Below are 25,303 nucleotides of genomic sequence, written 5' to 3' on the forward strand. Positions count from 1 at the left end.
TCTGGCTTTCCTTACTGAGTCTTGGTCATCCTCTTTTAGAGATTTTGGTGAAACTTTTGCTGTTGCCTTGGACATATCAAAAGCTTTTGATAGAGTCTGGCACAAAGCTTTGATTTCCAAACTACCCTCCTACGGTTTCTATCCTTCTTTCTGTAACTTCATCTCAAGTTTCCGTTCTGACCATTCTATTGTTGCTGTGGTAGACGGTCACTGTTCTTCTAAATCTATTAACAGTGGTGTTCCTCAGGGTTCTGTCCTGTCACCACGCTCTTCTTATTATTCATTAATGATCTTCTAAACCAAACTTCTTGTCCTATCCACTCCTACGCTGATGATACCACCCTGCACTTTTCCACGTCTTTTCATAGACGTCCAACCCAACCCTTCAGGAGGTAAACATTATCACGCAGGAAACCCACAAAACGCTTGACTTCTGATCTTTCTAAAATTTCTGATTGGGGCAGAACAAACTTGGTATTGTTCAATGCCTCAAAAACTCAATTCCTCCATCTATCAACTCGACACAACCTTCCAGACAACTATCCCCTCTTCTTCAGTGACACTCAACTGTCCCCCACTTCTACACTGAACATCCTCGGTCTGTCCTTTACTTATAATCTGAAATGGAAACCTCACATCTCATCTCTAGCTAAAACAGCTTCTATGAAGTTAGGTGTTCTGAGACGTCTTCGCCAGTTTTTCTCACCCCCAGCTGCTAACTCTGTACAAGGGCCTTATCCGTCCATGTATGGAGTATGCTTCACATGTCTGGGGGGGTTCCACCTAGACAGGGTGGAATCAAAAACTTTTCGTCTCATCAACTCCTCTCCTCTAACTGACTGTCTTCAGCCTCTCTCTCACCGCCGCAATGTTGCATATCTAGCTGTCTTCTACCGCTATTTTCATGCTAACTGCTCTTCTGATCTTGTTAACTGCATGCCTCCCCTCCTCCCGCGGCCTCGCTGCACAAGACTTTCTTCTTTCTCTCACCCCTATTCTGTCCACCTCTCTAACGCAAGAGTTAACCAGTATTCTCAATCATTCATTCCTTTCTCTGGTAAACTCTGGAACTCCCTGCCTGCTTCTGTATTTCCACCTTCCTATGACTTGAATTCTTTCAAAAGGGAGGTTTCAAGACACTTATTCATCAATTTTTGACCACTGCTTTGACCGTTTTATGGGACTGGCATTTCAGTGGGCAATTTTTTTATTAGATTTTTGTTGCCCTTGGCCAGTGTCCTTCCTACATGAAAAGAAAAAAAAATGTCGCTGCCCAGCTGTCACAAGCCGCAGACTGTTGATGCTCGCCATTGTTCTCTAAGGAAGTGTCAACGAGGACTACGCCCAACTGTACATTTCCTGAGGAAGTGCCTAAGCTTTCGTTTATATAGAGGTTACTGTATCATCTATTTTCCCCCTTTTCCATTCCTTGTCGAACCAAACACATTGAATTTCCCTGTGAATAGTAAGGACCAATCAACTTCGCTGAGCACGTTCCCTATCCAATCAGCGGGCAGGAGGCGTCTAAGCCGGCCATCATTGTTTACACTCCAGCCTGACTTACACCTTTTTGATATGTTGCGGACTCGGTGTACGGTGAGCTCCTTATTAAAACAATTTATTCTAACACGCAAGAGAGATACGAGTGTTATGGTTATTAGTTCAGGACTGACATGATGTATTTTTCCCTGAATGAAGTGTCCCATAAAGTGTATTCCCTTTGTTGTGGTTTTGCTCGGAAATATGAAGTGTTTTGTGGGAACATTTATCTCTTCGCCTGCCTGCTTTGTATTGATGCTAAATGAGGCTTTTGTTATTGCGTCTGCCCTGTGTAATGATATGGAATACTGGAGTGGTTGTCAATACAAGTATACTATTCTGTATTGCATGAAGGAATAATGTAGGATGCAACTTGCCAAAACAATTGCTGGCGAGGGAGTTTATCGAGTTTGGGAGTGTTTAGCTCAAATTAGTCACTACCTCCAAGTTATAACCCCAATAGTTGCCCCTAAGTTAGTGAAATCACTACAGGCTCAGCATTAAGGCAAACCTCAAATAACCTAATGAGTGCCCCAATTTCACCTAACCTAGCGTGTGGACTTAGGGTTTTTATGGAAATAGCCCTGGCCTACCTATTTTGAGGTGGTGAACATTATTTCTGGGGAAAATTATGAGGCTTTTCAGATTGTGATCAACACAGTTAAGAGATCAGCTGTGAAATTAAAGAACTAAATTCATATAAACCTAACCTAGTCCTCAGATAGAAACAGCAATGTTGTTTCAACATTATCTGTAATAGCCTAAGAGCAACTGTAGACACTGAGAACTTGATCTTTTAGCCTTAAAGTTGTTTTTCTGAAATTGTTTTCTTTTATGTTTTCATATTTTTTAATACCAGTGTGACATTTTTTTGGTAAAGTTGATGGTTATTCATAAATTGTATGTGGTTCTTGATAATGATTCTCTTAAACAATGGGTCATTTCAACCAGTTTTATCTTAGGTTATGAAACATTGCTGTTGTTTTTACTTTACCCAAAATACGTTACCTCTGTTTTTTAGTTTTGACAGTAAGACATTTCATCTGCCTTTATTTTATGCCACAAGACACTCTGGCTGTTTATAAATTAGCAGGAAGTAAACATTTCATCCATTTTTTTATTAGGTCATAAAAATTTTGAGCTATTTTGAACTTAAGACAAATTTTCAACAATTTTCATTGTAAGGTGTAGAAATTTTCAGCCATTTTCAGTGTAGGGTGTAGAAATTTTCAGCCATTTTCAGTGTAGGATGTAGAAAATTTTCAACCATTTTTAGCTCAGAATGTATTTTTTTAGGATGGGGAAATTTCTAGCTATTTTTAGTTCAGGCCTTGAAACATTCAGGCTGCAAGACATTTCAGTCATTTTTGGTTTAGGTTGTTAACAATTTCAGCTGTTTCTGTTTTGAGCTGCTAAACATCTCTGCAATTTTGAGTTTAGACTAAGTTTTGGTGTTTATGAGTTATGGATAAAAGACTGCAGATTGAGTTTTGTTAGGATAAAGAGAAGTAAGATTAGGGTAGGATTAAGCTAGATTGAATAAATCTCTCTCTCTCTCTCTCTCTCTCTCTCTCTCTCTCTCTCTCTCTCTCTCTCTCTCTCTCTCTCTCTCTCTCTCTCCTCTCTCTCTCTCTCTCTCTCTCTCTCTCTCTCTCTCTCTCTCTCTCTTCTCTCTCCTCTCTCTCTCTCTCTCTCTCTCTCTCTCTCTCTCTCTCTCTCTCTCTCCCTCTCTCTCTCTCTCTCTCTCTCTCTCTATGTACCTTTGCTTTCAGAGATGAGTGGTGATTGCAGGGTGAGTGTGGTGTGTGTTGAAGACCAGGAGAGTGGTAACACTAAAATTACTGCTGCTACTACACCCACTGATGGGACAACTTTTGCCACTGATGCTACTATTACTACTGGTACTACTTCTATTACGGCTGGTGCTACCACTACCAGGTATTGATGCAGGTGGCAGTAGTGATGCAACCATAGCATCTGTATGTGTGTGTCTGGTGAGTATGTAATAGCAATAATTATGATAATGATAATAATGATAATGTTAGGATTTGACCTATTATTGCACACACACACACACACACACACACACACACACACACACACACACACACACACACACACCACACACACACACACACACACACACACACACTCTGCCTCATGGCTCAGTGGTAAAGGGGCCGAGGTCTGTGTTGTCCACTATAGCTGATGTAGGGTCGAACCCCATTAGGGGCTGGTCACCTCTAGGGTTTTTCCCACTGACAAGCAGGGCTGTTACTTTCCACCCTGACCAGGGGGAGGGGGTGTGTGGTATGTGAGGTCACATTCTTAGCCAGTGCACTGAGAGGGTAACAGCTGGTGATTGCAGGTCCACTCAAGATCAGGCCTTGGTGAATTACACACACACACACACACACACACACACACACGTGATATTAAGGGGATACAGCCAAAAAAAATTACTTAGAGAAGAGAAGATGAAGAGATGTAGAAATACAGTCCTCCATATGGGTCAGTAGACTACTGCAATGCATTATTGGAGAGAAGTGGTGTGTGCAAGAAGTATGCAGAACTTTTTAAAAGTATGATAATTTGATAAGAAAATAAGAGATATGAACTTGACTCAATTTAGTAAATATGCAAATTGATACAAGTACATAAATACACTCACAAAATGGGAACTAAAATCAAGGAACAAAGGAACAGAAACCAGGAAGTTTGTTGGCATTTGTGTGGGTTTTTTTTCTAGCAAACTGTACCATCTACTTAATTTAAAGAGTGATGCAAAGAACAAGTAAGAAGAGAAAGAAGGAAAACCTCAGATTCCCACCACATCACACAAAGCACACTAACACATGTAGAACTTCACATAAAACATACCCTGATATCTTGCATCTCTCACCTATCACAAGAAAGAAGGAAAACCTCAGATTCCCACCACACTACACAAATAGATCTTAAACACATGTAATACATCATATAGAGCACCGTAATACCTTGCATCCATCACCCCTTCTCAAGGTGTGCGACAAACATGTGAAGGAGGCATCAGCATCACACTTACAGCAGCTCCTCCATGGCTCGGGTTCCTCCACATCCCACCCACTGCAGCCCCCACTGGCCCCCCTGCTGGAGGAGGCCATCAAGACACCCCTGCAGCAGCATGAGGTGAGGGGGATGTGCTACTGCTGCTCTTTACTATTTTGTTTCACTATTTTTGTTTACTATTTTAATTTGAGGAAGAAATGGTATAGAAAAAAAAACAAGAAGTTTATTAAGAGATGAGCATAAACCTTTTTATTTTTTATTGTATTTTCTCCCTTGTTTGTTTTTATATATCAGTGTTTTAGTAGAAGCATTTCCTCTTCTATTTGTTTCTTGCTTATAATGCTTTTTTTTTTTTTTCTTTATATATATATATATATATATATATATATATATATATATATATATATATATATATATATATATATATATAGTATATATATATATATATATATATATATATATATATATATATATTGTTTTCTTAATTTTTTATTATGTATTTAATGGACTAGTTGCCCAAGAAAAGTATTAGTGCATATTATGTGCCAATGGATTCATAAGCAGGTAAAATGTCATCCCAATAATACTAATTTCACAGAAAATTACCAAGAAATATGTTAATGTAATGTTTAAAAGTTACATTACTGCAAAATGTTTTATGATTGGTGGTGATGACAATGTTTACCTTGGGCCCAGCCACTTGGGTGGGAAAAATAAATTGTGTATGCCTGAGAGGAAGAAAAGTAAAAAAAAAATATTGAGATTATTGTTTGAGGAGGAAAACATAGAAAGAAGGAAACAAATATTATACCAATTTTGGAAGAAAAGAGAACAGTAAGGAAGAGAAACATCAGGGAAGCACTGTTGGATGAAGCCATCTTCCTGACAGCAACCAAAAGTATTGCTGATTGTTCATCTTCAAACAGTTCATTTCCTCTCCCTCATGTAAATGACAATGATTACACATTAGATTTCATTCCTTCTACAAATGATGAAGATGACAATGGTGATACTGATGAGCTAGCATTCCATTTAATCCAAAGAAGGGTTATGAAGGATCCAGGTAGTTATATTGGTATGCATAAAGACCATTTTTACATACTTGATCTTGCTGAACGAATTCCATACTCTGGCAGTGCAATAATCTTAACCAGAAAAGATTGCGTGCTGATGGTATTGACAATCATTTGAACAGGTATTGCAGGCTACATCATTGTAGATATATTTGGTGGAAGCAAAAGCTGGTTAAGCCATACATTTGCTTGTTGCCTGCTAGTCATGGCTACCTGCCTGAAAGTTTGCTGGCCACCTTTTGAAGTAATGAAGCAACATCTAAATTCATTTAGAGCTTACTACCACAGTGTTGAAGCAGTAATAAATTGTTTTGAAATTGAAATAGAAAAGCCTTCCTGCAATATGCCCCAGAGTATGAATTGGTACAAGAAATGTAACACTACGAAGTACTTGATATCTTGTACTCCAAGTTGACTTATAAATTTGACTTCAGTTGGCAGACCTGGTCACTGCATTAACATGGAACTGTTGCAGGAATCAGGTTACTTAGATAATTTAAAACCAGGAACTAATATTTTTGACTGACCAAGGTTTCAAGGAAGTTGGAACCCATCTGGTAGCTAGAGGTTGTCATCTTGTAAGTCCAAAAGTGTATCAAAGGATGAAAAGTTGTCCACTCATAATGTGTTCCAAATGAAATCTATTGCAGGCAAAAGGAGCCATCTTGAGAGTAATCCCTCATGTAAGAGTATTCAAGCTTTTAGAAATATATTACTGCATCTGCTTGTCTGTGGTGGACTTGTTGGATGATATTGTAAACATAGTTTGTTAGCAAGTCAGCTTTCAAGGGCATATTGTTAGGCTGTGATTGACCTGTATGTGTGGAAAATCACAATGTGTGTGTGTGTGTGTGTGTGTCGTGTGTGTGTGTGTGTGTGTGTGTGTGTGTGTGTGTACACAGTGACTTGTCAGACTACATTTACAGTCACTTTTCAACTTTTCTTCACCTGCAATAAATTTACATCTATCAAAACACTATTGTAATTGCTTAAAATTTACTTCAACATGAATAGTAGGATCTGAAGAACCCATAATACAGGTTTGTCTTACTTGCCCTTTGCTTGGCCTAGTTGCCAATCCAAGGTGTGACATCACAGTAGGATGGTGGACCATATTCTATTGAATTATTCTTATTACTGTTTTATGTCACTAATACAAAGTTTTTGTAGAATTTATATATACTGTGTCACTTTATAAATATGGCAGAACATATTTCTTCAGTCATCTCATGAACTGAAATTTATTTATTTCTCTCTCTCTCTCTCTCTCTCTCCCTCTCTCTCTCTCTCTCTCTCTCTCTCTCTCTCTCTCTCTCTCTCTCTCTCTCTCTCTCTCTCTCTCTCTCTCTCTCTCTCTCTCTCTCTCTCTCTCTCTCTCTCTCTCTCTCTCTCTCTCTCTCTCTCTCTCTCTCTCTCTCTCCAGATAGAGTTACATCGCCTCTGTCGCCGTTGCTTCCGCCTGTTGGAGGAGCTGGATGGACTGAGGCAGAGGTCTGAGGTGATCAAAAACTCCCTCTCAACCTGGTACAACAAGTCCCTGCTAAGACGTCTTAACCTACAAACTGCTGAAGATGTCATTCTAAGTATGTGTGTGTGTGTGTAGTTGTATTTAACTACAGCACTGTGATATTGTTGGATGAACAGTCCATGGTTTACCAAAAATATGCTATACAAAACAACATACCTTACGGAAGAAATTTAATGATGCTAGATTGACCTGAGAAAATAGTCCTAAAAATTGTTTGTGTAGTAATGGTGCAGCACCACCTTCATGCACTGCCTCCTTGTTTATCTTATTCATCATTCATCACAACATTTACACAAAACCCAGTAGCACACAGCACTCAGTAAACTTGGTGCTGGCTTGAGTTGGACTCTTGGCAAATGATAAAACATTTCAGTCATGATAGAGTCTTGTCATATGTGCCAGCATGATGATTACCACCTCTCACTTCTGCTGGCCTAAACCACTGCAGTGTTCTGAGTGTGACATAACATCAGAGTGCTGCTACAGAAGGAATGATGACACAAGTAAACCTGAGTGGAAAAAAAGAGAAGCCAAAAGCAAGGCAGAGCAGCTGTGGGTGGAGGTACTGCCATACAATAACTGTTCCTTGACACACTCACATGCTGGAACAATGCAATACACCCTATTATAATAATGGTGACAATTAAGTAATGGAGGATGTTAACAATGTAACTAACACAATGAGCCTGACTGTCATTGATGGGGAAAAAAGTGAGGCTGAAGGGAAGGGTTGGCCACCATAAAGAAGGGTGAGAGCATTGGTGTTCAGTGGCAGCAGTGCTTTGATACCAACACCTGTTTCACCCACACTCATACACCATCACATAAAGGATAAAAACTAAAGAAACACTGTCAGCAGTTTATCCATATTGTATCTCCTGGTATCTGATAATGATTGGATAATGTCAGTGATGTGGTACCCAGATACCTGAAAAGAATCATGATATGATGGATTGATGAACTTTTGGCTGGAAAATAAACCAAAAAACAATGATTGAGCCTGTCTTTAGGGAAAAGCATTCATCAAGTGCAAAAATGCCTAGTTAACTGCAAGCCCAGTGACAAAGAGGGATGCACGCACTCCTTGTATATATGAGGCACTTTCCAGGTACCTAACATGTTGGTCTTGTACTTCCTTGCTATACATGAATCATGCTGTTCCAAAGTTTGCTGTATGTAATGGTAATGAAGTAGTTGTACAAATAGCTCTGGCTTAGTTTTGTCATCATTCTGTTTGTTTCTACTGTATTCATCAGTTTTTCCTTCAGTTCATATACAGTCCTTGCCTCTAGCACTATTTAGTATGTTCTAGGTGTCTGTATTCTCAGGAAACTACATAACTTAAATATTTTATGTTTTCAACTTCTGTCTTCCCAAGCATTTAGTATATCTTTGTCTTTCTGATATTGGATCTTACTTTTTTCATTCATTTCATATATTTCTCTCTCTCTCTCTCTCTCTCTCTCTCTCTCTCTCTGAGTATTGTCTTTTCCACTTCTTTTCAACTCTTCATAAGCTAGGTTCTCCAAGTCAATCTTAATCTTAGTTACTTTTCCTTTCGTGTATAATATACACGTGAGTACAACCTTACCTGTACACACCGGTCTCACCTTATCCATGTCTCCACACAGAATCTGTGGAACCTGAAAGTGGAAGCTTGGCAACAAACAACCAAACAGAGAATGTTGCTGAACCAAGCATCTGTCTTAAGGAGGAGGCAGTGTCAGATGAAGAGGCAGAAAATGTGTTCCAATTTGAGGAAGAGGAAGAGGAAGAGTTGAGGCCTGAGGACCAGGGTATCCGACCTGATGACCCAGAGTTTAACCCAGCCTATGATAATGCCTGGCTTGTGGGCCGTGGCAGTAGGGGGCGAGGCAGGGGCCGTGGCCGGGGAAGGTGTGTATGTGCAGTGTGTTTATCTGGGTTTATGTGAGTTAGTTTTACATCTGTTGTAGATTGGCAGCATTTAAATTGGTTGTTATAACTTTACTGCATTCATCTAGTTGTAGTTATAGGCTTTCTGTTATTTTTTTTATTTATTTATTTTTTTTTTTTTTTTTTTGTCTCCCTATCAACTGTTATCTGGCTGGATGTTCCTTGCATGTACCACTTCAGCATCAGATAATGTAGTAGTAAGAGTGTGTGTGTGTGTGTGTGTGTGTATGTGTGATACCTAGATACGTATGTGAGGTACAGGGTAAGAGCTGCACCAGGCTCATGCTGTCCTGTCTCCATATTAACTTTTATCCAAATTTTCTTTAAATTTATGGATACATAAATACGGTTTATCTGAAAGTTCAGTTTATCTGATTATACACGTTTTTGGCTGGTTTCTATGTGCACATGCATGTACGTTTATTGTTATTTACAGTATATTTGTTAGCGCATCATAAGCCCTAAGATAGATATTTACAGCATATTTTGTTATTACACACTATACACATTGCACTAACTGGTCACTTAAGAGTTCACCTAACTGTACACAACACATTGGCCACATAAGAGCTAACATAACATTATGCACTGTACTACTCGTATACTTTTGCTTGTCACTCAGTCTGAGTCAAAGATGGCTGGTGGCTCTGGCGTGATTGGGAATGGAGTGGAGCTGGGCAGACTGGCTGAGGAGGTTAATAAGGGCATTCTGATTATCTGATATTTGACTTATTCCGGTTCAATTTAGGGAGGTTTTACTGTAGTTGCCTTCTGTTTCTCTCATACTTTTTTCCAAACTTCATCACACGACATTTCTTGGAATTAAATTCCATGTTCCACCTCATTGACCATTCTTATCTTAATTGTCTCCATTCAGAGCTTCACAGTCTTCTTCATTTGTTACTTTTCTCATAATCTTATCATCATCAGCAAAGACTCATGTAGCCTGTCACCCCTTCCATCATATATATAGTCTATATATATAGTAATACCTCAGCTTTAGTCATTTCAAGTTTAATTTTCTAAGATATGTCAGTTTTTCATGAAATATTATATAGAAAAATAAAACTCGCCATAGGTTGTTTTACTCAAGTTTACATCAGCCATTAAAAAATATCAGAAACAGCAAAACACTAAAATAACAATAAACATATAAAAATGATTTTATAAGTGAATATCAAAATAATATATATACATGAGGGGTATTCATTAAAGATTTCCCCTGACCCACTTCCCATGGACTGAGTGAAATGAAACTTGGCAGAGTTGTTATTCTTTCTCTACATAGGTACCACCAAGAGTGACACACTTCTATTGCTTTATGCAGCTGTGAAAACATTGCCTCTAGAAGTCTGCAGGTTGCGTCAGAAGCCACGACTTGACCTCAGAAAGAAGTGTTTCATTGTCTAAGAAGAGCTTGCCCTTCAAAAATAACTTCATGATTGGAAAAAGGTGGAAGTCAGATGGTGCAAGGTCAGGAGAGTAAGGGGCGTGAGGAAGAATTTCATAGCCGCAGGACCGTGCTTTTGTCTGGCCAACATGCACATTGTAAACCAGGATGTTGTCTTGCAGGAGGCGGACCCCTTTTGTCGTCTCTTGGTTTTGATGGCTTCCCACAATTTCTGCAACAGTGAAGCATAGTACGTCCCAGTAATTGTGGTACCCTTTGCCAGGAAATCCATCACTACTCTGCGCTGGTCCCAAAAGACTGTGAGCATGACCTTGCCCACCGAGGGTTGGACACGTGCCTTCTTTGGAGGTGGTGAGTCATAATGCTTCCACTGCTTTGACTGGGCTTTGGTCTCTGGATAATAGTGATGGATCCAGGTTTCATCGTGCGTGATTAGTCTGTCGAAGAACTCCTCCTGGTTTTCTTGGCACATGGTCAAAAGAGCCTGGGAGCACTGGACTCATTCCAGCAACCTTGGAACCCATCATGCAGACAACTTCCACATGTGCAAATGGTTATGTATGATTTTATCCACAGACCCCACACTGATCTTGACATCTTGGGCTAGTTGGTGAATGGTTATGTGGTGATCCTCCAAAATGGCAGCCTCCACTTGCCGGATGGTGTCTTCATCAATGGTGGACTGTGGTCACCCAGGAATGGGAGCCGTTTCCACCAATGTCCGACCACACTTGAACTGACAATGCCAGCACTTGACAACGTCATACGATGAGCCTTGTCATACGATGAGCCATCCTCCCTATAAGTATCTTTCATCTCATCGAAAGTCTCCTTTGGTGTGCAGCTTCTCAAGTACAGGAACCTGATGACCGCTCTGCATTCAACTGGCTCCATTATCACACCTTATTCCACCTTAGCACCTGTAAAAGAGAAACAAATATGAGTTCAGAGCAGCAAATTACTACATGACCTATAGAGATATGTATTATTATACATGTGCAGTTTCAGCCTCCTACAATAACTAGACGTAGGTCAGGGGAAATCTTTAATGAACGCCCCTTGTATATATATATATATATATATATATATATATATATATATATATATATATATATATATATATATATATATATATATATATATATATATATATATATATATATAATCATTTAAAAACAAGGAAATTAGCATAATAATGTGCATAAAGCAGGTGTTCATATTTCAAATTCCTGGCGACAGGTGGCACTTACATGTTGTTTTCCACGACACCGATTTTGAATTCAAACTATTATTCACATTTGTGCTTGCTGTTGATGTTCTTTCAATTAGAGAGAGGTTCAAGTTATGAGCAAGATACATTCCAGAAGGCTGCTTGTAAGTTCTTTTGCTCATAACTCATCATAATTTTTCAGTATAAAGAATGTATCATATGTTCTGTAAACAACGTAATGCTTGCTTACTGGATACCATGAGAGAGAGAGAGAGAGAGAGAGAGAGAGAGAGAGAGAGAGAGAGAGAGAGAGAGAGAGAGAGAGAGAGAGAGAGAGAGAGAGAGAGAGAGAGAGAGGCCACCTTGCCATATGGGTGATGTGATACTACTGAGTAGTGACAGGCTTGAGGCCTCTGCCAAATGCAAGACTCGAATATGCCAGGCGTATGACCCAGGTTAAAATGACACACACACACACACACACACACACACACACACACACACACACACACACACACACACACACACACACACACACACACACACACACACACACACACACACACACACACACACACACACACACACACACACACACACACACACACACACACACACACACACACACACACACACACACACACACACACACACACACACACACACACACACACACACACACACACACACACACACACACACACACACACACACACACACACACACACACACACACACACACACACACACACACACACACACACACACACACACACACACACACACACACACACACACACACACACACACACACACACACACACACACACACACACACACACACACACACACACACACACACACACACACACACACACACACACACACACACACACACACACACACACACACACACACACACACACACACACACACACACACACACACACACACACACACACACACACACACACACACACACACACACACACACACACACACACACACACACACACACACACACACACACACACACACACACACACACACACACACACACACACACACACACACACACACACACACACACACACACACACACACACACACACACACACACACACACACACACACACACACACACACACACACACACACACACACACACACACACACACACACACACACACACACACACACACACACACACACACACACACACACACACACTACATATATTTATATATATTTATATATTATATATATCTGCCCACAGAGGAAGGGGTCGTGGAAGAGGTAGGGGAAGGGGAAGGGGAAGAGGCAGAGGTCCTGGAAGGCCACCAAAGAATGCCAAAGATGTTTTACCAGAGGCTGTGGCAGGAGAGTCACTTGGAGAGAAGTTGGGTGAACTGGTAACCAAGATGTTAGGTGGGTATATGTGATTTTACTGTTCTTGCAAATGAGTGTAGTAGTAGCAATAGTACTGTTACATACTACTGTTACAGGGAATTGTATTTTACAAATGAGTTATAATCTTTTATAAGATTGCAACTAAAACTAAAAAAAGTATTGTGTATCAGAATTACTTGTAGATTTTGAATATTTTTTAAAGCCTTTAAAGTTTTTCATTATGATGATTTCAGTTTTCTGTTTGTAAATACAAATTCTGCAGAAATCAGGACAGAGGACAAAATTGCTTTTCCCTTCATATAATGATAATGTTTTTAAGTTATTATCATCCCTATTGTAATTCATGCGAGCATACCTGGGTGACATTCCCACAAGAGGGAAAGCCAAGACTTATGATAATGATGGTAATTTTATATAATGTCATTACTAAGAAACTTTTTACAATATAGAAATGAATGCAACAGTTTATTTTACAATATCTCTCTCTCTCTCTCTCTCTCTCTCTCTCTCTCTCTCTCTCTCTCTCTCTCTCTCTCTCTCTCTCTCTCTCTCTCTCTCTCTCTCTCTCTCTCTCTCTCTCTCTCTCTCTCTGGAATTTGATCAATGATAATATTGGTGACTATGATGGTGGTCTTGATCAGAATAACATTTCCATCCCAACAGAGGGAGAAGAGGAGGAAGAGGAAGAAAATGAACAAGTTTTGCCCAGAAGAGAAGACATACTGGAGATCAAGAAGGAACAAGGAGAGAGAGAGGATAAGGATGACCAGGAGAATAGTGAAGAAAGGCCATCTAAAGTAAGTTGATCATTCTAACAATTAGTACTCAGTCACTGCTGTAAAAGTTAGCAATGCTTGTTTTGTCGTCATACAATCTTATCTGATTGTAAACAACTATTTTGCCTTATCTCCATATTTTTTCCTGATATTAGAAAGCATAACCTCACATTCTCTCAGGACAAGGATTTTGGAAATCTTTCTTAATTTTTATGACAGATTAGCTGTTAGATATATAGGTGTTGTATTTTACAAATTGTTTGCTTATTTAAAACCTTAGATTGGAAGTGACTAGATTTGTTCATTACACTTTGGCCAGATTGTTTATGACTAAAGGACCACCATCTGAGAAAATGCTTTGTGGTGTGTCTGCCAGTTCCAGGTAAGGTAAGGCTTTGGGGTATCCAGTGGTGTACTTGTTACATGTTAACCATTTGATGCACTATTTAGCTAGATGGTGATCTAGATAAGCCAAAACAAAGCCAAATACCCTAAATTACTAGAATTGCTCCATCAATTCAAAAATATTGCGGACTCCTTTTGGTGCTAGTAATATCCTTGAAAATTATGTTCTAAACCTGCACTGCAGCATTTGGTGAAGCTTGAGGAATAAAAAGTAACCTGTGAATTTCAATTAATTCTTAGTATAATTTGGCTGTGAGACAAAGTTTATGAGATTTTGAGATGGATTCAGATAGCTACATAAATCCTGGGTTTTGCAACCTCCAGATTTTCTCTTCAGGTATTCCTTCTCTTCTGATTTTCTTTTATGCAGATTTTTTTTCATTTGATTGGTGGTTTGTGTTTTTTGACTGCTTTCTGGTTTTGTTATGTACTAATAGATTATATGGGTTTCATAATATCCACAGCAATAGGTGGTCTGTCAGTCCTCGGCATTTTCCATTAAGGTGCTTTGTCTTTACCTTTCACAATAGTGATGGATAACAAAACTAATAAGATTTCTTTATTTTTAGAGCTTTACCTTGCAACTTAATCTGCCCTTAGTGATACTATATGTGTCACAAAGAGAAGCAGCAGATGCTGGTGGTGGTCATGGTTATAGAGAGATTGTACAGTCTTACTTGTTCACACAGTTTCCTTGATCTTGTGCTGTGTGTACAAGGGGCAGTTGATGGTGGAGGTAATGTTGTAAAGGGATGTTTGTTTGCAGTGGTTGTAGTTTAGTGGAGTCTCCTTGTTTCAGGGGATGACGGTGGCAGCAGTCAGGGAGGGGGGTCAAGGGGAGGAGAGTGATATGCCACAGCTGTGCCAGTGGTGTGGTGTGATATCAGCCTCACCCTGTGAAGCAGCCCTCCACACTGCCACCCACACTTGCCCCCAGTGTGGCCTGGTGGTGACGCGACCCAGTGCCCTGCCCTATCATCTGCAGGTGGTACATGGGGTAGGGCAGGGTGGAACGAGACATTGTCACACCTGTAGTAAGTGTGGCCGGCAATATGCATCAGCTGGTGGTCTACATAATCACTTTTTGGCAGCCCATTCTGGTCGTGTGTACAAATGTGGCCAATGTGACCGAATATTTACTCATCCACGGAACTTAGCCAGCCACCAGGTGCGGCATAAAGACCGTCGGGTGTGCTGTCCACGCTGCCCTGCCAAATTTTTCTTGCGTGAAGAGCTTCACAAACACCTCAATCAGGTACACCGTCGCTGCCGTCCCTACACATGTCACGTTTGCGGTCGGTCTTTCTGTCAACGCTCTGTTTTGCGACATCACCGTACTATTCATGCTACACCTAGCCCTGCTAGACCAGAAATACACCCTCCCACCCCTCCTCCAGCCCTTCAGTCAGACAGGATTGTAATGTCCAGTAGCTTAGACACCACTCACCCTTCTACTTCACACCCAGTACACCCTTCCAGTTCACTACCCACTAACTCATCTAGTTTAAACTCAGCATATCCTTCTAGCAGTTTACACATGACACACCCTTCCAATTTACACTCCTTGCAACTTTCAAATTTATATCCCACACATCCTTCCAACAGCTTGCAGCCTAGCATCATCCTAAACAGCATTAAGGTACAAAAGGTAAAGGTGGAAAAGGCCTCACAGGGTGTCCCCCAGCCCTCACCCTCCTCACATGTCCCCTACCCACCTTTTGATTTATTTGAGGAGGTGCTGGGCCTTGAAAGAGACACAGGGGAGGCTGGAGAGTTAGGGGAGGATAGGCAGATACTCCTAGTAAAAGGGGGTTGTGAAGAGGGTGTGGAAAGTGCTACACTAATTCTTGAAAGAGGATCGGATGTTGCCTTAAGACTTGAAGGAGAATCTGATGCTACCCTAAGACTTGAAAGTGGATCTGATGCTACCTTAAGATTTGAGGGTGGTCTGATGCTACCCTAAAACTTGAAAGTGGATCTAATGTTACTCAAAGACCTGAAGGGGATCTGATCCTATCCCTAGACTGGAAGATCTGATGCTACTCTGAGACTTGAAGATCAAATGTCACCCCAAGACTTGAAGGGGATATAATGACACCACTCACTCAGACCATATCTAAGAGATTGTAGGTGAACTATATTCCCCTGCTGGGAGCTGTGGTAAAACCATCCTTAAATGACAGCAAGATGCAGTCATGGTGTGGGTACAACTATGCCAATTTTCCTAAAACTACATTCCACAACTCTTGTGATATATGTAAAAGGCGCTACAAGTAAGATGAATAAATAATAAATATACAGCTGATACTCTTAACAAAGAAATTGAGCCAGTTTTCTTTGTTTCTTTATGTCATAAACTGTTGAAAAGTCAGTGCTGTATAATTCATATAAGCTTCTCACAGACATGCTGCTGTCAAGATTTTTCAGAAGTCCAAACTTATCTTTTTCAGAAGTCCAACCTTATCTTTTATGGATAATGTACAGTGTTTGTGTAAAACACAATAAGGAGCATTTTTCTTACTCACTGAAACCATGGCTGGAGTTAAAACTGACAAGGTTTAATTAGAAATAGAGGAAAACAAACTGGAATGGCTTCCCAGTGTTTGGAAATGATGTCAGCTGTTTATACAGCAAGTAGCTTCTTGTTGTTGTGACCTGTATTGCTTCTTAACACTTTGTAGGTCATCCACTCCTCGTTTCTGTTATTCTTGTACTGCACTGGTTTCACTATTACACTGGTTCTTTAGTCTTTTTCTCAACCTGGGAAATTTGAAATTATGCTAGTCAAAATTAGTGATGGACCCAGATTAATGATGGTCGACCTGTAGCATAAGATATCTTACTGTAATTAAATTTTCATACCTGATATCATACCTCACTTGCTGTACATGTCTCTGGTCAAGAATGTGGAACTCAATTGTTAGTTGCCAGATCAACTACTAAGACTTGGGGGGACTGAGGCAGGTGCCTAACTTTCTAACCAGTCATCCCAGTGATCATGGCTTTAATGTCAGGGTTCAGGTCAAGATAGGATGGGTCAATTATGGTTTCTGTCCTACTGACTTCACCTCAGGTCTGCTGAAGGAGTTCTAGCAGCTCCATATGCAGCCTTAAGCAGGTTTCACACCTGCTAAAGGTTGTGTGGGGGGGATACAGCTTGGTAAAAAAAAAAGTACAAAAATATTGAAAAAATCATCCATACCTTTGTATTTTATATTATAGAAAATATTATATACTTTAATACAATACCATATTTTTTACTGTCCTTACTATTATACTCTACTGTAATTTCATACCATACATTATTGTTTTGCATGCTCTGCCTGGCTAACAGCATCCTTAAAGGGAGATGGTTGTCTTCCAAACACCTTGTTTTATAGGAAAGGGCTCCTAGTCTTCTTGTATCCTTTTTAGTTACTGACAAAATGCATATGCAGGTAGTATTCTGGCCAAGTCAGTCAGCCTCCTTACCTCAGTGGACAGATTCTTCAAATAATGATGAGAAATAGATATTTAATTCCTTTGTTGCTTTTCCATTTTCATGTGAAGACTGATTTGCACCAAGGTGATGGTGTGGCTTTGGTTATAGCAACACTGTTGTATACACTACTTAAGGGAGCACATGCAAAAGAGCTGTCACCCATGATGATGGTGATGGTGGTTGTAGTATTAGGGGGAGTATCTGACATGCTACTATTTGCCACACTATACACATATTCAGGCTGTGTGACCCTATAGCTGTGTTTATGTAGTCTGTATATACACACAACTAAGTTTTGCCTATGCTGTCTCTCCCTATCCCATTTTGATGGGAGGATGATTGATTTATATACAGCACTATGACTACAGAGTTATATGGCATCGTGTGGCAGGAGTATCAGCGGTGGTGGTGGTAGCCAATAGGATGGAGTTTGGCTAAGTGGTGTGGCTATTATGTTCGGTGATGCACTGAGTGATGTGTTGTGTTACAGGCCCTGCAGGTGTCTCGGTCGAGGGGGCCTGGCAAGAGAGTGCCTGTCCTCTCTGAAAAGATGCGCCTCAGTCTGGCTGAGATCTCAAAGAGGAGCCGCACAGCTACTCCTGACAGCTCTGGTACTGCCAGGAGGGTCACATCCCCTGAGGAGGAGGAGGAGGAGGAGGAGGAGGGCAAGCCACAGCCCAAGAGACAGTACCGTAAGCGTTCTCGCATCATCCACTTGTGTAAGTTCTGCATGAAGGTGTGCCCAACAGGGGAACAACTTAAGGAACACCAGCGCTCACACCGTACCATCGAGTGCCAGTTCTGTGGTAAAGTGCTAGCAAGGATTGGTGCCTGGGAGAACCACCTACGTGACTTCCACAATGTTGAGATACAGGTGCCAGGGAGTGAGGATGCCCTGGGCCGTCCTAGGGAATATGTGACTTGCAGAGAGTGTGGCAAACACTTTTCGTCTAAATCAGCCCTGGCCTACCATGCCAAGCTGCATGCTGGCAACACCTATGCATGTGACCACTGTGGCAAAGTTTTCCATCACCCCAGCAACTTGCGTACCCACCGGTTGCGCCATGAGGCAAAGAGCCATGCATGCTCCAAGTGTGGCAAACGCTTCCACACTAACTTTGCTCTATTGATGCATGACAATCAGACTCATCGCCTTGCCCGGTCCTGGCGGTGCAGCCTATGCTCCAAGGCCTTCACCCGCTGTGCCGCCTTCAGAGAACATGTACGCATACACACTGGGGAGAAACCCTTTGAATGTAGTGCATGTGGTGTGCGTTTCAGAAAGATCCACCACTTGAAAGCACATGCTCGCCAACATGGCCCCAGGGCAGGACGTGGTGGCCCTCTGCGTTGTCCCCTCTGCCCTGATGCACTCTTCCTGCACCGCCTATCTTATGAGAGACACAGGAAATACAAGCACCCAGAGATGACCCGTGGGGTGCCTTTGCTAGCTTCACCCAGCCCTGACACGCCAGACACAGACTCAGGGTTGCAGCGACAGTATGTGTTGGCAGAGGGACGGAGTGACACAACAGCTGGTGAGGGGTACCTTGTAGGAGTAGAGGGTATACAAATGGTACAAGTGGATGATGGAGGGATGGGGCTGGGTGGACAGGGTGGCCAGTGCATTATTGTTCTCTCTGAGGCTGACACAGATGCTAGAACAGGCGAGTCACCTTTACACCACAGCACCACTACCACCTCCACCATTACTACAACCACTACTACCACCACCACAATGGAGTTACTTCTGAAGCAGGAAGTGGAGGACGAGGATGAATACAGGGACAAGATAGGTGGACACTTTCCATCAAGTGAGTTAGTGTCCATGCCTGAACACATACAGCTAGAAGGATCTATTACCCCTAGCCACCTTCAACAACTGTCTGTGGCTGGACTTGAAAGTGGACAGTTCCAGGTGGAGCTAGATGGAGAGACCTTTGATGTCTATACAGTGCCATCAGAGTAATGTCAAACCATTGGTGCAGATGAATCTCAGTTTACAAATGGGTTATGGTTTTTGACTTACCATAAATTAAAGCCTGTAAATCAGGAATAACTAGATTTTGATATTGGATATTTTTTTGTGTGATTTTCACTTATAAACTGTCATTTCTATTCACAAATTAAAATTCTGCATTGAAATCAGGACAAAAGGCAAAATTATTTCAATTGGGAAAAAGGAAATTTTTGTCTAATATTTTTGTAAAATGAAATTAGTCTGTAATGCCTACCACCCTTCATTGGGGTTATTCCTGTGATGTGTTCTTTCTCATTTAAGCAACTGATACTTAGATGCCATATATCCCTAATGGAATGGTTGTGGTAAGATTGTACAGAAGAATTAGGAATTGTAGCAACAGAAAGCTCAGATAAGAGGGACTTCCATCATGGTTTTATTAGTATCAATCAGCATTTAATGACTGATTGAGTGAAGATTTTCTAGTGCAAATCTTTCCTTCACATATTGTATCACCCTGTTGTAAACAAAAGCAGCTGTGACAAATCTTTCAGTTCTCTTTCAAATGCAGTATTCATGAAACCATATGCACTTGTTCAGGATATGCTTTTGAATATTGTGAAAACAAAGAGATTTTGATTATAAAACTTTCACCTTTTTAGGAAGATGTACATAAATAGTTGTTAATACAAATATTTTATAAAAAACTCGATTTATATGCTTTCATACAAGTTTATTAGCTAATTCACTCAAACTGTAGCCTCTTAGTTTTTCACCTAAAATTCATCATCCCATCACTATTCTTATATTCTTATATATATAAACATTCCTTCCTCCCTCCTCCTCCTCCTCCTCCTCCTCCATGCACATATTATTTCAGTCTTCTGTGTAAATATTGACATATTGATGTGAGAGGGAGGAAGGAATATATATATATATATATATATATATATATATATATATATATATACTCATATGAGGCACCCAGAGCCAGAGTGATGCAAGCAACCTCATAGCCAAGATTATTATTTTTATTGCATTGTCTTCCCCAATCTTTCTACCATGATGAGAGAGACTGTGGACATCAGAATGGACCCCTTAATAGGGTCAAAAGTCCATCCTAGTGAAATTATCCACAGAACCTTCTTGTTGCAATTGAGTGATAGCTGTCAGTTGCTGGGTCAAACGACAGACTGCCGTCTTAATTTTGCTTTTTACACAACACGTAAGCCTTTTATTATTATGGCGGACAACAGCAACCTGAGGAGCCAGGATCCTCCAGAGGAAGAAAAAGAGTGCATAATTCTGTAGAATGTAAGAAAACATCACTAAAAACAAAGAAGCATGGGGGAAGCCTACATGAGCTTTGGAAGTATCGAATGATTCTATTATTTCTTTATATTCTATTATGCCTTATACCGGTATATTTTCATAACATTTATTAGCTCTTGTTTTAGTTCCTTCCAGTTTCATTTTTTTAAGCTTGTATCATTCTCTTCATTTGTGTATATCTTAGACAGTAGTGGAATCTCAACTTATGAGCGCCCCTACTTATAAGAAATCCAAGATGTGAGCTGTTGCTCAGTTGATTTTGTGCTTCAACTTGAGCCAAAATACAAATTGCAAGCTAGTTCCAGATGCAATGTCACTAGTTGGTAATTTTGTTAAATTTAATTTAAGTTTACTTTGTTTGTGTTTTTCAACTCTAAGGTATCTTCTATTTACCATGATCAGTTTCAGATCACTGATCTGGCTGTGCAGCCCATGTTCTATTTACACCTTGATCTGGATTTGTGCTGATCTGAGTGATCTGGATCATGATCTGGGTCTGGAGGTGGGTTATAGCAGACAACACTTGCCTAAGCTGTTGACAGTGACGATATTAGCAGCTGAGCACCCTCTACTGCGGAAGAAAACGGCTGATATGTCTGAGGAACAAAATGAATAGTAATGAATCATTACAGAATACTGCTGTGGGCACAGAATGCGAATAGTGGTGGTGACAGATGCCAGAAACAAGGTAGATATTACAAGCCACAACAAGCCTTGGTTTAATGGCTTCTGATTATAATTATGTGGCCATTACCTCTTCTACCAACAACTACATGATGGGGCAAAGGAAGATGATACTTGTTCAGTCAAAAAATAATACATTTCTACTTTGGAAGTGCCTCAGTAATGGTGTTAATAGTGTCAGCACACAGTACTTTCAGCATGCTGCATATGAGGAGAACTTTGTGTGAAATTTTATTATATAATGTTCATGGCCAGGCATGGAACCCAATCTCACACTGCCTGTGTAGCCATGTGGCTGGGACTCTTTGGTGGCCTTCTTAGCCCAACTTCCTCAGGAAATGTACAGTAGGCTGTAGTCATCATTGACACTCCCTTAGAGCACAGTGGCAAACATCAACAGTCTGCTGTTTGTGACAGCTAGGTAGCAACATGCTTGTTTTGTTGTTGTTTTGATCAGTAGCAGCCGTGAGGATCCTTTTAACCCCGAGCAAAATCCAGATCAATGATCTAAAGCTGATCAGTGTTGCAAATAGAATGCACCTTAAGCAGTTGAGTTTATGGCGAACAAAAGTGACTGAAAAAGCATGAAATTAAATTAACTCCTCCCATTTCCTCCGCCCTCCACTTCCACCATCATCATCATCTGTTAGACCAACCTGTCTGATCTTCAAGGTAAATACACTTTATAAAATCAGTTAATTTCTTTACATTTTTAGCTGTCTGATCTTCAAGGTAAATACACTTTATAAAATCAGTTCATTTCTTTACATTTTTTTTTTCTTATGTTTTATTATGTTTTAATACAATATTTGTTATTTAGAGATACCTTTTTCTTATTTTAAAATATGTAATAAAAAAAATTTGTGTTTTGGGGGCTGGGACAGATTAATGGTATTTCAATTAATTTCATTGGAGACAACTGATTTGACATAAAAGCAAATCGAGGTACTACAAGCTCTGTCATGGAACAAATTATATTTGCAAGTCGAGGTTCCACTGTAGTTGTATGTCACTTACATTTTTGCTTCATAAAACTGATATGTTCATAAAAAAGGACACTTTTTAATGGTTGTGATTCCCTTATTAGTATGTAGAAAATAAAACAACCTGATAGAATAAAGGAAATAAACTATGTGTGGGTGCTAGATACAATTTTAATGTAGTTGTGTGATATCCTTAACAAAATCATATTGAAGAAAAAAGTCACCTGTTTATTTTTAATTATGTAATCTAATTGCAACTTCATAATGTAATTCAACTACTGAATATTTTGATACCAATCATTACTTTCTATCTCAATTCACTGAAGAGATATTGCATTTTGAAACTCCCAAGATTGACAGTGTTTTTAATTTTTGCTACTTATGTCACTTTGGCTCTAGGCACTTCTATATATATATATATATATATATATATATATATATATATATATATATATATATATATATATATATATATATATATATATATATATATATATATATATATATATATATATATATATATATATACATACATACATACATACATACATACATACATACATACATACATACATACATACATACATACATACATACATACATACATACATACATACATACATATATATATATATATATATATATATATATATATATATATATATATATATATATATATATATATATATATATATATATATATTGTACTGTATATAAAGACAGAGTGAAAAGTGTGTGTATGACAGGACGAGTTTTATGTAGTTATTATTTAAATTACCTGAGCCAGATAAAACATATCTGAAAGTATTAAAGGAATGTAAGGATATTATTAATGAATTGTTCCTGAGTGTCTTTAGAAAATAATCAGATTTTGGAGAAGGTGAGACAAGCAAATGGAGTCGCCATTTTTAAGAAAGGAGGTACAGCGTTCATGCTAAACTGTCGTCCAGTCAGCCTGACTTGAATTGTAGACAGATGAAATGAGGCTGTAATTGCAAGGAGCTTTTGGTTGATGAAAAGATTCACAGTATATTTTCATTAATGGCAGGTCATCCCTTACAAAATCATCAAGTTTTCATAGTAAAATCTATGAGCCAACAGATAATAGGGATAATTATAATGTAATGTATATAGATTTTAGAAAGGTGTTTGGAAGTAGAAGTCCCAAAGTGATACTAAAGTTTATATTTAGGAATGAGGTCAGACCTCATCTAGACTTGTGCTGTGTAGTTCAAGTCCCTATATACAGTACAGTACAGAGAAATGTAGATTGAGGTAATCTGAGAAAATCAAATAAATTTATGGATAGGGATGACAGTTGCATATACACTGCTACACGTAGGCCAACTGGCTTCTTGCAACTTCCCTTACACTCTTATGCTCAGTGTTCTTGCCCACACACACACACACACACACCAGGTTAACATCCCCACAGAGTTAATGAGTAGTATTACTAGATTTACTGTAAACTAAGCTGATCAAGAAGCCTCCTCACCTTCAGCAGGGAAGCGGATTCCTAAACTAACAATGCCATTCCCCCCCCCTCTCTCTCTCTCTCTAATACATTTTCAATTACATGATCAATTACCCTTGCCTTAAGATGATTTTTAAAATCCTAATGCAAAAACAACATCACACTATTAACTCTTCAGATAAAATTGGGGAAACAAATAACATACATTTATTATTTACACAAAAACTTGCAGTATATACTCGTATTGTCAGCATGCACTACCAGAAACATGGTGTATGTCCACAGTAGTATTGATGCATTTATTTAAATAAGAGCTACATGTTTATTTCCATTTTTTTGTGAACAGGTTAAAACTTAGATATTAGTTTTGTATTAATATTTTGAAAAAATCAGCTTAGGGGAAGTGTAACTGATTATTTGATTGAAAATATCTGAAAAAAAAAAAAATTTGTCAGAATAAAAAAAAAATTGTTAGAATCACTGTGAGCACACCAATCAGCTAACCCGCTGAAAAAGGGAGGAGGCAGGGCATGGCTTTTGAATCAGCTTACCTTGCTGTGACTACAGTCTACATCATAGGACCCCAATAGCTGTGTGTGTGTGTGTGTGTGTGTGTGTGTGTGTGTGTGTGTGTGTGTGTGTGTGTGTGTGTGTGAATTTACCTAGTTGTATTGTAGAGGGCACAAGGCAAAGCTCATTTTGTCCTGTCTCTATAACCATATTTATCCAGTTTCTCTTTAAACATGTGTACACTGTTTATTACAACCACCTCTTCCTTCAAATCATTCCAAATTTCAATAGTTTGACTCGAGAAGCTGCATTTTTTTATGTCACTCAAACATCTGCTCTTCTTTATTTTCTTTCCATGCCCCCCTTCCATCTCTCTCCCTCCTCAATCTAGTACTAAGTCATTTCTGTCTATTTTCTCTATATTGTTTACTAATTTGTGCATTGCTATAAGATCTCTTTCTCTTCTCTCTTATAGTGTTGGTAATCCCATCTCTTCAAGTCTTTCTTCATAGCTTGTCTTTCAGTTCTGGCACCATCTTTGTCA

The 25,303-nt window shown here is 39.5% G+C and overlaps 2 protein-coding genes across 19 annotated transcripts in view; one reads left to right on the plus strand and one right to left on the minus strand.

Moving 5' to 3' along the window:
- Positions 1 to 1,458: 1,458 nt before the first annotated feature.
- Positions 1,459 to 20,711, plus strand: LOC135089512 (myoneurin-like). 6 transcript variants are annotated; one of them, XM_063985100.1, is made up of 8 exons: positions 1,459 to 1,596; positions 3,312 to 3,533; positions 4,561 to 4,707; positions 7,084 to 7,243; positions 8,820 to 9,084; positions 13,021 to 13,172; positions 13,818 to 13,951; positions 18,307 to 20,711. In XM_063985100.1, exons 2-8 carry the CDS (start codon positions 3,402 to 3,404, stop codon positions 19,783 to 19,785), a joined length of 2,469 nt encoding a protein of 822 aa, XP_063841170.1. In that variant the 5' UTR covers positions 1,459 to 1,596; positions 3,312 to 3,401; the 3' UTR covers positions 19,786 to 20,711. The 6 variants fall into 6 exon arrangements, with proteins under 6 accessions (XP_063841170.1, XP_063841217.1, XP_063841194.1 ...); XM_063985147.1 differs by lacking the exon at positions 18,307 to 20,711 and adding an exon at positions 15,135 to 17,583; XM_063985124.1 differs by having other exon boundaries at positions 1,515 to 1,591.
- Positions 9,473 to 25,303, minus strand: part of LOC135089556 (histone-lysine N-methyltransferase SETMAR-like) — a 53,970-nt gene continuing 38,139 nt past the window's right edge. For all 13 annotated transcript variants that reach the window (XM_063985326.1, XM_063985282.1, XM_063985335.1 and 10 more), the window contains one exon: positions 9,473 to 11,454. In XM_063985326.1, coding sequence (XP_063841396.1) covers positions 10,560 to 11,006 — 447 coding nt within the window. In that variant the 5' untranslated portion in view covers positions 11,007 to 11,454 and the 3' untranslated portion in view covers positions 9,473 to 10,559. The remainder of the gene's footprint in view (positions 11,455 to 25,303) is intronic.

The sequence above is a fragment of the Scylla paramamosain genome, chromosome 3, assembly GCF_035594125.1.
Source record: "Scylla paramamosain isolate STU-SP2022 chromosome 3, ASM3559412v1, whole genome shotgun sequence".
Classification (NCBI taxonomy): domain Eukaryota; kingdom Metazoa; phylum Arthropoda; class Malacostraca; order Decapoda; family Portunidae; genus Scylla; species Scylla paramamosain.